This window comes from Marmota monax, unplaced genomic scaffold (genome assembly GCF_021218885.2).
Source record: "Marmota monax isolate L192 unplaced genomic scaffold, Marmota_monax_Labrador192_F-V1.1 WCK01_AAM20220418_F8-fsc00160, whole genome shotgun sequence".
NCBI classification, from domain to species: domain Eukaryota; kingdom Metazoa; phylum Chordata; class Mammalia; order Rodentia; family Sciuridae; genus Marmota; species Marmota monax.
The window spans coordinates 899,771-914,235 of NW_026694183.1; the positions used below are offsets into that span (position 1 = coordinate 899,771).

At 45.3% G+C, this 14,465-nt stretch overlaps 1 protein-coding gene and 1 long non-coding RNA gene across 10 annotated transcripts in view; one reads left to right on the forward strand and one right to left on the reverse strand.

The window, feature by feature from the left end:
• Znf350 (zinc finger protein 350) lies at positions 1-13,575 on the reverse strand. 8 transcript variants are annotated; one of them, XM_058585998.1, is made up of 7 exons: positions 13,454-13,574; positions 13,032-13,201; positions 9,801-9,997; positions 7,506-7,797; positions 6,343-6,469; positions 5,991-6,083; positions 1-2,398 (listed from the first exon to the last, which is right to left on the reverse strand). In XM_058585998.1, exons 4-7 carry the CDS (start codon positions 7,695-7,697, stop codon positions 1,035-1,037), a joined length of 1,776 nt encoding a protein of 591 aa, XP_058441981.1. In that variant the 5' UTR covers positions 7,698-7,797; positions 9,801-9,997; positions 13,032-13,201; positions 13,454-13,574; the 3' UTR covers positions 1-1,034. The 8 variants fall into 8 exon arrangements, 7 of the variants coding, with proteins under 7 accessions (XP_058441981.1, XP_058441982.1, XP_058441980.1 ...); XM_058585999.1 differs by having other exon boundaries at positions 13,032-13,111; positions 13,454-13,556; XM_058585997.1 differs by lacking the exon at positions 13,454-13,574 and adding an exon at positions 9,022-9,069 and having other exon boundaries at positions 13,032-13,168.
• Positions 13,573-14,465, forward strand: part of LOC124107853 (uncharacterized) — a 6,593-nt gene continuing 5,700 nt past the window's right edge. For both annotated transcript variants that reach the window (XR_009228775.1, XR_006856537.2), the window contains exon 1: positions 13,573-14,144. This is a non-coding gene — a long non-coding RNA (uncharacterized LOC124107853). The remainder of the gene's footprint in view (positions 14,145-14,465) is intronic.

The following is a 14,465-nucleotide window of genomic DNA, read 5'->3' on the forward strand; positions in this document are numbered from 1 at the left end:
TAAAAATTATTAATATTTTTTAATGTACCAGGAGCCTGGGTTGTGGCTCAGTGGTAGAGCGCTTGCCTAGCATATGTGAGGCACTGGGGTTGATTCTCAGCACCACATATAAATAATAAAATAAAGGTCCACTGACAACTAAAAAAAAATTTTTTTAAAAAGGTACCAAGGAAAATTTCACCTTCATGTATATATAGAAAGTACTGATCAAAATTATATAAAGCAGCTATGTATAATTATAAATACTATATATAATTATAATGCCCTAACAAAAACTACATTTTAAAAAGTAGTCCATCTCATCCCTAAAAGTGAGTTGCTCTTTGAGCTATAAGCCATCGTGTCCCCTTGCATCAGTTGAATCATGTCCATGTCACCTATGCAGATGTTCCCATTCTCTGACTAGACCAGCTGGAGTGTGAAGATACCTCTTAAGGATGACCCAACTACCACAGTGCTCCTCCCGGGGACAAAACGTTTTGTTTTTTTTGCCTCTGTAACCTCAGTTCCCAGGACAGGTCCAGGTACAAAGGAAGCATGAGTCAAATACCTGCTAGGTGAACACATTAACTCACGGGAAGGCTGACACTTCACAGGTCCCTCTGTAGAAGTTCTACAAGTTTCATGTACTTTCTGGTTTTCAGTTACTCCTTCACATTGGTCAGGGGAAAGTGAGATGATGTGTGTGTCCTACATCAATTTTAACCCTTTTCCTTCAACCATCTCTTATGATTTTTCACTCATGGAAACATTCGAGATGTTGATTTAAACATTTCTGTACTTATTTTCTCCATTTAAATGAACTCAGTCGTCCTTCACTCATTTAATTGACAAAACAGAGTTGGTACCTACGTGTCTGAGTGGTTATCATCACACTGTGCCTCTGTAACAAAACAGCATTTAGGAAGGATGAATCTACCACCCTTTCCCAGCTTTGCATTTTATAGTTGCTCTCTGTGTATACTTTCAGCCATTTAGTGAACTAGAAATTTCCGCTCAATCCTTTCCCACATAGACTGAATCTGAGCCTCTCCCTATGGGTTTTCTGTGACATAAAATAATACGTAATTTATCACTGGGGGCACAACCATGTTCACCGCATTTGTGAGGTTTCTCTCCTGTGTGAATTCCATGCTGTCCCCTGAGGGTGTACATCTGGCCACTGGCTGTCCCACAAAGACCAAATTTCTGTTAGTGAGGAGCCCACTGACGTTCACTGCTGTCTGAGGGGCCTCAGAAGGCACCTGAGTAGTCACGTTGCTAACAGGGCTCTTCTCCTGGTGGCCATCACAGGTATGCAGTGAGCTGTCTCCGTCTGCGGGGTCTTCCACCTTGCCTGAATCTCCCTGTTCTCCCCTTGTGTGTATTCTCTTGTGCTTAACCAGACAAGACATGTATGCAAAAGCCTTCCCACACTCGCTGCAGCCATAGGGCCTCTCTCCTGTGTGAGTTCTTTGATGGACAATGAGCTTTTGCCTTGTGGTGAAGGCTTTCCCACACTCGCTGCATTTAAAGGGCTTCTCTCCCGTGTGAATTCTTTGATGCTTGATGAGCCCCGACCTCTGCGAACAGGACTTTCCACATTCGCTGCACACAAAGGGAGTCTTCCCTGTGTGAAATCTCTGATGAGCTATGAGGCAGGTCTTCTGGATGAAGCCTTTCCCACACTCACCGCATGTGTAAGGCTTCTCACCTGTGTGAATTCGCTGATGAACGATGAGGTTTCCTTTCTGGATGAAGCCCTTTCCACAGTCGCTGCATATATAGGGCTTCTCTCCAGTATGAGTCTTCTGGTGGATGTTGAGCCGTGATTTCTTGAGAAAGGCTTTGCCACACTCGGTGCATGTGTAAGGTTTCTCACCTGTGTGGGTTCTGTGGTGTTCTGTGAGCATGAACTTCCTGGAGAAGGCTTTCCCACACAGATGACATCTATGGGGCTTCTCACCAGTGTGGATGATCTGGTGATCAGTCAGCCAAGACTTCTTGATGAAGGCTTTCCCACAGTCGCTGCATACATGAGGTTTCTCTACTTTTTGAGTATTCTGAGGCTTGGGACAAGTGAACTGAGATTTAGTGCTGATGAGTTTTCCATTTGCAGGGAATTTAATTTCAGTATGAAATTGTTCACAAGAAACATGGAGAAAGGATTCCCCATTTCTAGAAATCTCAGCAGAGTTCTTTATTTCACAGTGTCTGCTCTGGTCAACCAAAGGTAAGTTTGGTTTCATACTTTTTTCATGTAAGTTAAATATACCATGCTTTTGCCTTAGTAGAAACTGAGGTCTGTGTTGATGAACAGAATTTTCAAAGGCACTGTGTTCATGCCACTGTACCATCCTGTTCACCTTGCTTTCACTCTGTAAGAGTTTTGGTAGATGATCATCAATTTCCCAGATTTCTATGAAAGAAAGGAACAGTGAGTTTTCTATCACCTTGATCTGGAATAAAAGCATTTTTAAAAATTACCTAGGAGAACAACAATAAGTGTTGGCAAGGATGTGGGGTAAAAGGCACATTCATAAAAAAAAAATTGCTGGTGGGGCTGCAAATTGGTGCAGCCAAAATGGAAAGCAGTATGGAGATTTCTTGGAAAACTTGGAATGAAACCATCATTCGACCCAGTTATCCCACTCCTCAGTTTATACCCAAAGGACTTAAAAACAGTATACTACAGGGACACGGCCACATCAATATTTACAGCAGCACAATTCACAATAGCTAAACTATGGAGCCAACCTAGATGCCCCTCGGTAGATGAATGGATAGGGAAAATGTGGTATACATACATAGTGGAATGTTACTCAGCATTAAAAGAGAACAAGCCACTGGGATTACAGGCATGCGCCATCACCCCCAGCAGTAGTGCCTTTAAAAGAGAGACAAATCACTGCACACAGAATGGGGAGGCAGAACTACAGCCTGTCAATGTGAGGGTGGCCACCACATGCCCAGGTGTAGACATGGGGAATTTGAAGGATCCATAAACCTTGAGAAAAGCCTCGACTGCAGAGATGAAATTGGAAAATTTTAGTAAATAAAAAGAACAGGACAAGACCACCTTCAGAGAATATGTAGACTCAAAGACGAAGAAGATGCAGGGCCAGGCTGTAGCCATTCTACATTTAGAGTTTGGAAACTAGAAGTCCCCTGGAGGAAACCAGGTTGCTCATCCTGACAGGGGACACTGGTGACTGAAACAAGTAGCCCAGAGGCAAGTCAGGTTCTTCCATACTCGGCCCTGTCCCTGGGACAGCTCCTGGGTCCCTGTCTCGTAACTTGCCTTCTTCCTCCTGACACCACCTTCAACCAGCTTTCTCAAAGTGCTGTCTCACAGTCATGGGAAACTTCCTCTGGGTGACACCCTGCCCACTGGCCCAGCTGCAACACCCTGTCTATTCCCACAGAAGGAGGGCAGCAGTGGTCCTCAGGGAACATCATGACAGGGCAGAGGACCAAGCTGCACTAACAGGATATGCTGCCCCTCTTCATGCTGCTCCTGGACAGGCAGGGTCCACCTTCTTCAGGTTCCCTGAGCCCTCAACCTGCCACTAACAGCATTATCCCACAATTCTTCACTGATGTCGCCTGGCTTTGGTCAGTGTCTGAATGGTCTGCCTCTTCCTGAATCATGGTCATGGCAGCTTTACGTCGACTTGACTGGGAACAGGACAGAAGGATTCTTCACCTGAGAAGAAAAGGGAAGCTAGAAAACATGTAGAACAGGAAACCTACAGTCTACAACTCCACCATCAACTAGAACCATACAGTCTGCCTCAGTCAGCCTGGCAATAAAGGTCTCACTACCTGGAAATGTCCCCACAGTCCCACTGCCAGCAGGACACAGAGAACTCCCAGCCTGACCTCTTGTGCTCTCTCAGCCCACCTCACTCAGTTCTCAACTGATCTTTCTTTCCTTTTCTGGTCCTAGGGATGGAACCCAGGGGTGCTCTACCAATGAGCTACATCCCCAGCCCTTTATATTTTTTTTATTTTGAAACAGAGTTCAAAGTTATACAGGCTGGCCTCAAACTTGAGGCCCTCCTTCCTCAGCTTCTTGAGTAGCTGGGATTACAGGCTGTGCCACCACGCCTGGGTTCACCTAACTTCTAAGTGCCCTTGGCTCTTCTCTTCCTTATGGCTTTCCTCCCCTTTGGGCAGATTTCATCAGTAGAAAATTCCTTCTCCAGGCCTGGCCTCTCTCTGAATAACTTGGGCTAAATCCAATGCAGCAGAGGGTTCCTCTTGGACACTATCAAACATGTCTACCTTACAATCTCCTAAATTCCCCAACCCAATCTCCTCCTCTGTAGGTCGTCTGCACCACAGTAAACACAAGCTCCCCTTTTCTTGCCAACCTGGACAGCACCACCCTTCCTCTCTTCTATTCCCTCACCCTAGGATACAGGTAGACAGCTCGGGGTGAATTCCACCTGCCTCTGTAAGCAGACCCAGATACGATCAGCACCCACTCCTCCTCCAAGTCAGCAGCCTGCTAGCTTCCAGCTCTCTTGGCTCAACAGCACCTCATCCAAGAGTTGGTCCCCTTCCTAAAAGATCAGCCCTGTACCTGCTTGTTCTGTCCCATAGCTCTGCCTTATTTTATCTCTTGGCTTCTTAGAATGACTGTGGCTCATCCACTCTTTGTTTTTCTTGCTGCTGTTATCCTGTTATGCTGCTCAGCATACACTGAGCTACCAAAAGATAATTTTTAAAGGAAGGAATCGAGAAAGTAATCACATATGAAACACAGTGGGAGAATTTAGAATATGGATATCTGTGCAAGTAAGATGACACCCTATCAAAGAAATAACTGAAAGAAGAACTTCAATGTCTTGTGACAAGTAACATGGTTAATGGCGACTTAGTGCAATCAGAACTATAATAGGAAAGAAAACAAAAGCAAATATCATGGTAAGACCCATAAGAACTAGAAGAAAGCTCAGAATTAGTAAAAACACAAAGGAATCATTGAAAACACATAAGTTAGCATCTGATTCAGGCTGGACCTTCAAGTGCAGCTTGTGAAAAATATCTTTTCTAGCAGGGCCAACAGCCCACACCAGAAATCCCAGCTACGTGGAAGGCTGAGACAGAGGATTACAAGTTCACAGCCAGACTGTGCAACTTAGCAAGACCCTGCCTCAAAGTAAAAAGGGCTAGGGATGTGGCTCAGTGATAAAGCACCCCTAGGTTCAATCCCCAGTACCAAAAAAAAAAAAAAAAAGAAAAGAAAAAACGAAAAAATCTTTTCTAGTTAGAAATTCACCATGAACAGTTAGACCTTTCAATAAAGAAACACAGGTAGAGGACATGTGAGGTAATATCTGGATGGCTGGAACTTAGGATGCATGAAAAAAGGAGAAGCTAAACTCAAGAGGGTTTTCTTGGAGAGAAGATGATTCTCATTCTGCAGAAAGAGGAACTCTAGGCAGACTTGAGGTCCAAATCAGGAACTATCAGGGATTCACAGAGAACTAGATATCTGTGCTAGATGACACCAGGACATGTCAGCTTGGAGTCTGCTCTGGGAACAGAAGGAGCTTAACTCATTAAAGTGAAAGAGATTTTAAAGGGTGAGAACAGATAAGAAAATAGAAAACACAGGGTTTGAGAACCTCCGAGTGAAGAAAGGCTTGGGGCCAAGGCACGATGAGTGACAGGCTTCCTCAGGCAGCACCCCAGTGGGGTGGGAGGTGCAGCAGTCAGAAGTCAAGAAGGATTCAGAGTTTTCTCTCTGGAGAAGGACTTGGAAGGTGCAATTTCATAGCACCGAAACTGGAAAGGTATGAAGAAGGGAATATCTGGGACTTGAAGGAAGAATATTATGCCAACTTAAAGACATTGATTAATAAGGAACAATCAGCTCCCAGAAGAGGTAAAGAGGATGATTTTCTCCAAATCCCTCCAAACCGCAAAGAGAAGGTCTGCATTGAGAGGCAGACGTGGGAGGTGCTGCTCACCCCACCTTCCACAGCTGCTCTCCCTCTTACCTGGACTGTTTGCCTCATGGATTGCATCTTCCACTGTCCTCGGTTCTCCTCCTAGCAACTTGGAGAGGGCATCAGGCTTGCTGGCTTGACACCCTGTTCATGGGAAATGACAGTCTTAGGTTCATCAAACTGGGCTGTGATCTGTCAACAGGAGGTAACGTTCTATTTTAGGAACTCTGTAGTTTACATCTGCAAAGCAAAGGCTTTGCTCTCAGAAGGAAGCACAATACACCCTCTTGTCTGGAACCAGAGAGGGACTGAGACACCACAGGACCTCCAAGGCGTTCAGACACTGAGAAAGAAAAGGCCACAGACTGGCACCCTCTGAGCTGCACAGGGCAGCCATCCTCACCCACGGACACCAGGTTCCTGCAGTTCTCCAACATCACGTCCCAATACAGGTCCTTCTGAGCAGGGGCCAGGAGCTGCCATTCCTCCCAGGTGAACTTCACGGTCACATCCTCCAGCGTCAGCGACTCCTGTCAATGAGGCAATTTCCTTGTGATGATATGGGATGTTAGTTTTTCTGCTCACTTCCCCTTCTTAGTCTGCATCTAGGTATTTAATACAGTGCAGGAATAAAATACTAATAAAATAGTCTATAATTATACATGAGTCATCATGTATTCATCCAGTGAGATGTTTCTATATTGGATGTGGGAGACCAACCTTATATGTGACTGGGTCACACTCCCCGGCTGGGTGTTGAGGCGCTCAGTTGCAGAGATGTGGCAGAGCTTTCCCACACTTCTTGGGCCTGAGGGTCGGTGTCTCGTGCATGGGTGTGTCTTGCTACAGCCCCATGGGTGAAGCTATTTCCTTTGTAATATAACCCCTTGCCCTGTATAGGATAGAATCTTCCATGGAAGTGCCTTGTGTGTGTCCCCTTCTCTTACTATGCCCTTGGGTGTGGCCTACCCAGGTGTCAGTCAACCTGCTGACGGTGGACATCATGAAGATACTCAGCCCCCTGAAACCTGACCCCTTGCCTCATTTGAATAGCTTCTCCTCAATAAAAGAGATCAGTGCATGCTCTCGCTCTCTCTCTTTCTGTGGACCCTTAAGGTCAGAGGAGCCGTCATAGCGACCCCAAAGAAAAAGGTATTTGTGTCTCTTGTGTGGTTATTTTGCACAGTCCAGTTAGCCCAGTTCAACTGGAGTGACCCCTGAGCCTTTTAGTCGCGAGAACAGAAACCCGGCAATTGGATAGTACTTAAATCTTCTTGCTAACTTAGAAACACCATCTTTATATATTACACATACACAATCATGAATTGCTTAACAACAGGACTATGTTCTCCAAAAATCAATCAGGCAATTTCATCTCTGTGCAAACAAAACTGAGCATACTTACCTATACAACCTGAGACAGCTACAACATCACCAGGCAATATAATCTTATGAGGCCCCAGTGGTATATTCTGCCATGCGACCAGCGCTGGCTTCATGAAAGAAGGTTCGATTCATAAGTAATTGCTAGGGAGTTTTAAATTAAAGAGACAAGACTCTCATTACCTTTAATACCAGCTCCGAGACGGCTTCTCCTAGCTCCTGCCACCAGTCACCTAATGCGGTGGCAAGGTTTACAGAAGAGACTAGCGAGAGAGAGAGAGAGAGAGAGAGAGAGAGAGAGAGAGAGAGAGAGAGAGAGAACATGCCAGGGAGTGGGCTTTTATTGGGGAACAAAAATTCCAGGGAAAATCCCATCCAATGAAGGTTAAGGGGGGCAGCATCCCAAGGTCAGGGGCGATGATTGGCTCTTCGGGGCAGTGGCCAGACACGTCTCTGCACGGACAAGCCCTTGGACCTGGAAAAGGGTGGGGAAGGCTCTAACACAGCTGTGTCTAAGCACCTCTCACCCAGCCAGGGAGGTCACTCAAATCACATGTGACGATGGCCTCCCGAAGTATATGAGGCCCATCACTGACCTAAATGTCATTATACAGACATGGGCCTACCATAGTTCGGACTGACCAGGTATAAATCAGAGGGTCCCTTGATCCCTTCCTTGACTTGATAATTTGTTAATTTATTTGTGTTGGGGGTTTGGGGGTACTGATAATTGAACCCAGTGGTACTTAACCACTGAATCATATTCCCAGTCCTTTTTGTTTTTGAGACAAAGTCCCTAAGTTGCTTAGGTCCTTTCTAAGTTGCTGAGGCTGAACTCAAGCTTGCAATCTCCTGCTTCGGTATCACAAATTGCTGGGATTATAGGTGTGCATAACCACACTCTGCTTATTCATGTTTTTATGGAAGATTCATTACCTAGGCATAGCTGATTAAATGACTGGCCACCAGTGACTAAGTCAGTCTCCAACGTTCTATTCCTCAGAGGTAGGACAGGATGTGGGGTGGGGCTGAAGCTCCAACCCTCTATTCATCAGCTGGTTCCCCAGGCACCCAGGCTCTCCTTAGGAGCTTTCCAAGTCACCCCATCAACACAAACTCAGGTTGTAAATAACAGATAACTGTCACCTCCAGAGCTGTTTTAAGAGCCAAGGACATATAAATATAACAAAGAGACTCCTGTTGTTCTTATCATTAAAGAAATTACAATAGTTTTAGGATCTCTGGCCAGGAGTCAAAGCCAAAAAACAAAATATATATATTTTTACACAGCATGACAGTGACAGTGGCTTGGAGCTAACCCTTTTAAACATCATGCTACAATGCCCATAAAATAGAATGGCCAGTCACTCTGAACAGCAAAGAGAAATATCCATTAAAATGTAGAATGAGCACTTTCATCAAGTGACCTCTCTGTGGCCACCTTCAAAAATACTGAGATACCTTCATAAAAAGGCACTACCAGAGATGTGGTTGGCCTGTAATAACAGTTAGCTAAATGTCCAAGAGCAGCAGAACAGCTAAATCATGGCACACACATCACTTAGAGGACAGTGCAGCCAGTCAAAAAGGTGTTTAGGCTGGCATGTATTGACAAATAAAAGGCAAGAATAGTATAGTAAATATTGGCAGCATGATTCCTTTTAAAATGACAAAAGCAGGAATAAGAAACCATGCTTACACTGAGAACAGTCTGGAGGATGCAGATCACATCAAATCCCAGTTCCTTCTGGAGAAGATCAGAGTGCATTGTTCTAGCAGTACAGAAAATAACCTGTTTTTCTACTCAAGATCAGTGCACATCACACAAATGAAAACGAATCTCTCGTGGCAATGGCTGTCAGAGATAAATGCAAGCTGAGAGCTCATGTAACATACAGTACCCTCCAGTCACATTTGACATCCCACAGTTATTAATTTGGTGTGTATCTTATGAACATCATCTCCCATATACTACTCTGCCCATTTAAGCCAGCAGTGGGGGGGCATACATCTGTAGCCCCAGCTACTTGAAAGGCTGAGGTAGAAAGATCACGCAAGCCCAGGAGTTTGGTGTCAGTGCAGGCAACATAGCAAGACCACCATCTCAAAAAAAACGAGTAAGTTGGGCACAATGAACACACACCTCAATCCCACCTGCTGACTTGGGAGGCTTCAGCAGGAAGGTTGCTGAAGACAAGTCTCAGAAACTTGGTAAGACCCTGTCTCAAAAAATTAAACAGGACTTTGGTGTGTAGCTCAATGGTAGAGCACTCCTGGGTTCAATTCCCAGTACTATATTCACACACTCCAAAAAAGTAATAATAAGAGCAATAATAATAATGAAAATTGTACTCCTTTCCAGAGCCTACTTTTTAAAGTTACACTTTTCAGATTAACTGAATTGGTATTTTTTTAAATAAACTTCTATAAATCTTTTAGGGAAGAAAGGAAAAGATGAGGACAACCCAAGTCAGTTACCTGGGACTGGATCATTTTCTTCTGTTCTTGGAAAATAGCTGGTCACTGGGATGCTCTGCCGTGGGGTCTTCCAGACCTGCTCTAAATGCTTATTCAGAAACCTCACTCTTCAATCAAAGCTGTCCCCAGAAATGCTAATGCTGCAATCTTGAAACTTCCTCCTTCATGTAATTGTTTTGGTTCTGAGGAGTCAGGACCTGTGGTTTGAAGAGAAAATCCGTTTGATGGCACATTTCCTCAGAGTCTGGTACTGTCACTGCCGCTAGGCACTCATCTTAACACAATGACCCCCTATTCCTGGCCATCCCTATATCTGGTGCCCCATGAGATTTGGTATCTCTGGCCATGAAGCCTCAGATTCTGAATGTGATAGTGCTGTGCCTTTATTCTATGAGGTTTAAGTGGGACAACTGCAAAAGGTGGGAAATGAGACCCATCCCAGCTCCACGTCTCGGGAGCAGGTGTGCTCAGATATCCCAGCTACGCACTGGAGTTGGCAGGATAGCTGAAATCCAGCTTACCACACACAAAAAAACCACTGTGCAGTCAAATGCCAACCTCAGTGGGAGAAGCAAACCGATAATTCTTTCAAAATATAACACTGGAGACTTTATCAATGTTATTACAGTATGGAAAAAATATTATAAGCAGGCCACATAAAGCAAATGATACTCTGCTAGGAGAACAGCACAAGGCACAACCACTTTGGAAAACATTTTGGCATCACTGCTTAGATCTAAGTGACACACACCCTGCAACACAGCAAAATTTCCTTCTGGGGTATACACCTTTAGGTATCTGTCGGGAGCTGCCACATAGGAGCTGAGCGATGGAAATGTGGAGACTGGCTTCCCTCACCTGGAGGCATGTGGATCCCCATTTCCACTCAGCAGAGGAGCACAGCTTTGGGAGTGCACATTACCCAGTGGGAGTGGGCTGCCCCTTGCAACATTACCCCTCTGCTTTATATGAATGGAATGTTCTTTCAAACAGCCTCACCCAATAAAGCCCACGTCCAAGGTATGCACCCTCTCTTTCTTGCCTACCTTGCCTCCTTTGTGGGAGCCGGGTAAGAGGGACCATCACTGAACCCAATGAAAGAGGTACTTCTCTCTCTGTGTCTTTATTTTGTGCCAGCCCAGTTCTCCTGGAGAGACCTGATAAACCCAACCTAATTCTTTCCTAAGATTGGGAGCTATCTCATCACAAAGTTATGAAAAGTTCATTTCTGTTTTACTAAGATATTTGGCCTGACCATGTGACCCTGACTGGTTTAGTCCTGTGTTGCGATATGTATCTATTACCCACCTCTCCCCAAATAAGGGCACATTTTTGAATCAGAAAATGCTTACAAAACTTTTCATTATAGTAATATGCATAATAACCCAAACTGCAAGCAATACAAATATAATTAGTCATAGGAAAAAACATTATTCAAGTAGTGGACCAAGACAGAAAAACTACAACCTTTGGTCCAACCTGCAAAAATGATTTTTACATTTTTACTTATTTTTTAATTGGTTCTTTTTGGTTATACATAATGGTAGAATCCATTTTGACATAACTATAAAAGCACACAATATATTTTGTTCTAATTCAGTCCCAAGTATCTCTCCTCCCCACCCCATCCCATCGTTTTTACATCTTTAGAGACTTGTAAAATGAAAACAAAAAAGAAGCATATGCAAATGACCTTATGTAAACTGCAAGTCCCAGAATAATGACTGTAAGTTTGACTTTCCCTTGCTACAGAACAAGGAAAACAAACCTATGTGCAACAACATGAAACTCTCACCAATACTGAGAAAAAGCCTGTGTGCATACACAAAAAGATGCACTATGCCATTGATACACAGTTCAAAGTTTGCAACACTCAATTAATTATCAAGATGGGGAATAATTATATTCATTATGTAATTTACAAATTATTAAGGAAAGCCAAAAGTGCTACAGTAATTACCCATGACCGAGGACGGGAAAAGGTGCACAGAACACCACTAAGGTGCTGGCAATGGTCTATTTCTTCATGTGGACAATGACTGCTTATATATATGCTTTTGTGATCATTAAATTGTACATTTTAAAATATAAATTTAGAAAAATTAACCAAAAAAAAGCTTAACAATACCAAAAACTTGCCTGAAAAGACCCATAAAATATATAAATTTGTAGAGAGACCAAAAGAGAGAGGGAAATGGTACTAACAAAAAAGTATAAGTATTAATGGAAGCCATGATTCGGACTGTTTTTGTCTTGAAATAATAAACCAGCACTTTTATGTCATCACATTTGAAGTCCTGGATGAAGTCACAACTCTATGATCCTACTGAGAAATTGATGTGACTCCATTTTTAAAAATAAATAAATAACAGCAGCTTCTACCTCAAGGCCTGTCCTAAGGAAGGGGGCGTGGCTCTTGTCCTTGGAAAAACCCACAGAGCAATCCTAAGCACATACCCACCCTTCTGAGTTGTTTGTAAATAACAGGAGAGGTCCGAGGTGCCAGGTATCCCTGACTCAGTTAGGCTAGGTGAGGACCCATAGCAACCCCCCTAGCAACCTCCAATCAGCATAAGACAGGGAAAAATACCTGGAATGCCAGATGACCCCCCTCCCCCAGTAATTTATGGTGGTTGATAACATGTTGGGAAACCTTGTAGTTAGCAGTACACCCCTTGTGGCCTAAACCAATCAGTTGAAACGAATCCCCCTCTTGTACTAACCAATCACCCCTACCCAACTTGTTCCCGCCATTGAATGTGCTAATCAATGTTAAGAGTTGTTGTTTGACTTTCCAGCGGTATGGAATGATTTGCTGTGTGATGTTTTGATGCATAGAGTACCCCCCAAAACCTATAAAATCTCACTGAACTAAGGGCCAGGACTCACTCCTCCAGACCGCTGAGTCTGAACCATTGTGAGTCCAGGCTGGAGCTTGCAATAAAGATTCTTGTGTGATTGCATCGGATTCAGTTCCTGGAGGTCTATTGGGGTCCCATGACTCTGGCATAACACTACCTCCAGGGACAATGTTAACTCCAGACAATAAAGGAGATGAATTTTATGGGTAGGCAACAAAACCAGAATGTGCACTGCCACCCTATTTTCCCACGCTGTCCTGAAGAGTTGAGCCAAGCCAGCATGAAAATAAATCACAAACAGAACAAAGTAGGAAAAAAATGAAGGTTCTTTTCAGACATCATCATCAACATGAACAGGAACTGGACCTACCGCGACGGGGTAAGACCCAACGAGAACTGCTAATAAACTGCGCTGTGGTCACGCGGCCACGTCCCTCAGCGTGACAGACTCTGTTGGCAGAGCAGAAAGCGCGGCTGTCAGGCGGGAGGGCAGCAGAGTCGCTACTGAGATCTGAAGGCGACGGCCAGGTCGGCCAGCAGCTACTGCAAAGGAACAAATGGGGCATCGCACGTGCCGCGCTCTGCGGGCCTCAGCCTCCCACAACCACTCCACTCCGCCCCCGAGCTCCAGAGCCCCGCAGCGCCCTGCGACACGGGATCGCGACCCGGAGCGGCGGGTCACAGCCCCGCGGCCAACGCCTCCACCTCACCGCCCTCCCACAAGAAGCCCTGGCTGTCCCGCCTACGTAAGGCCTCCAGGGGGACAAGACTTCCAAGGATAAAAACACACACCGACGTGACTTTCTCCAGACCTACGGTGGTCTCATCGCTGCAATTCCGCTACCGGCTTCTACTTGGGAACCCCCACCCAGCGCTCCGTCAGCCTACGGCGGCCGAGGGGGGTGTAAACTCTCTAACGGCGCACTGACGCAACGGACTTCCGGCGCTTCCCAGTAGGTAACATGGCCGCGCCCAGGTGGCCCCAGCCCGCGGAGGTGGCCATGTTTGCTGACGTATTGGGGCCAAAAGGCAGAATTGCCTCATTTCCTAGCACTTCTACACTGGCAGAAAATGTGTAGCGTGAAAACGGGTCGGTATCCAGGGACTTAGGGCCGACTGAACTGCGATCAGCGGCTGTCCAGCATAGTAGTATGTCTGCCCAGTAGGAGGTCGGGTGCCCCTGAGCAGAGAGCCGCCTCTGGAAAGGAACAGTGACGTCCCTAAGCAGACACCCCTGGAAGCGTGGGCGGGAAAGGGCTCGCGGGAAGCGGCTTTTGAGAACAGAAAAAGGCTGAGACGAGCTGGCAGAGTGGGGCGGCCACGCCCCAGGGGTGCAGCTCGCGGGAGGCCTGGAGCCCATGGAAGGAGTCGGGGAGCAGGGTCCGGAGGTGTGACACGAGTGTCCAGACCATGCAGTGGAACAGACTTTTCAGCTATGTTGTTGGGATACTCGGATACCTACATGCAAAAAACAAGTAAGAAGGTAAGCAGAAGAGGGACATAAAAGTTTAGGTGGCCCACGACTATAATTCCAGTTACTGGGGAGACTAAGGCAGGAAAAATATAAGTTTGAGGCCAACTTGGGCAACTCTACCCAGTTTCAAAATAAAATTAAAAGGGCTGAGAATGTAGTTCGGTGGTAGAGCATGAGGCTCTGGATTCAATTCCTAGCAATACAGGGGGTGGGGGTGGGCATAAATGGTTAAAGTTTACAGGAGAACAAAGGCAATAACCTTTATGAACTGGGTTAGTTCCAAGACAAGACACTATCCGATGAGCCGTGAAATTAATAAATAGGAATTTA

What these genes read in the sequence shown, in the direction of transcription:
- Znf350 (XM_058585998.1), bottom strand. Translation starts at nt 7,697, where the DNA reads ATGGGATTTTCCCTGGAATTTTTGTTCCCCAATAAAAGCCCACTCCCT. An exon ending in TCTCGGAGCTGGTATTAAAG is followed by an intron (nt 6,470 to 7,505) that starts GTAATGAGAGTC and finishes CCTCATTGACAG; the next exon opens with GAGTCGCTGACGCTGGAGGA. An exon ending in CAGGAACCTGGTGTCCGTGG is followed by an intron (nt 6,084 to 6,342) that starts GTGAGGATGGCT and finishes TCCCATGAACAG; the next exon opens with GGTGTCAAGCCAGCAAGCCT.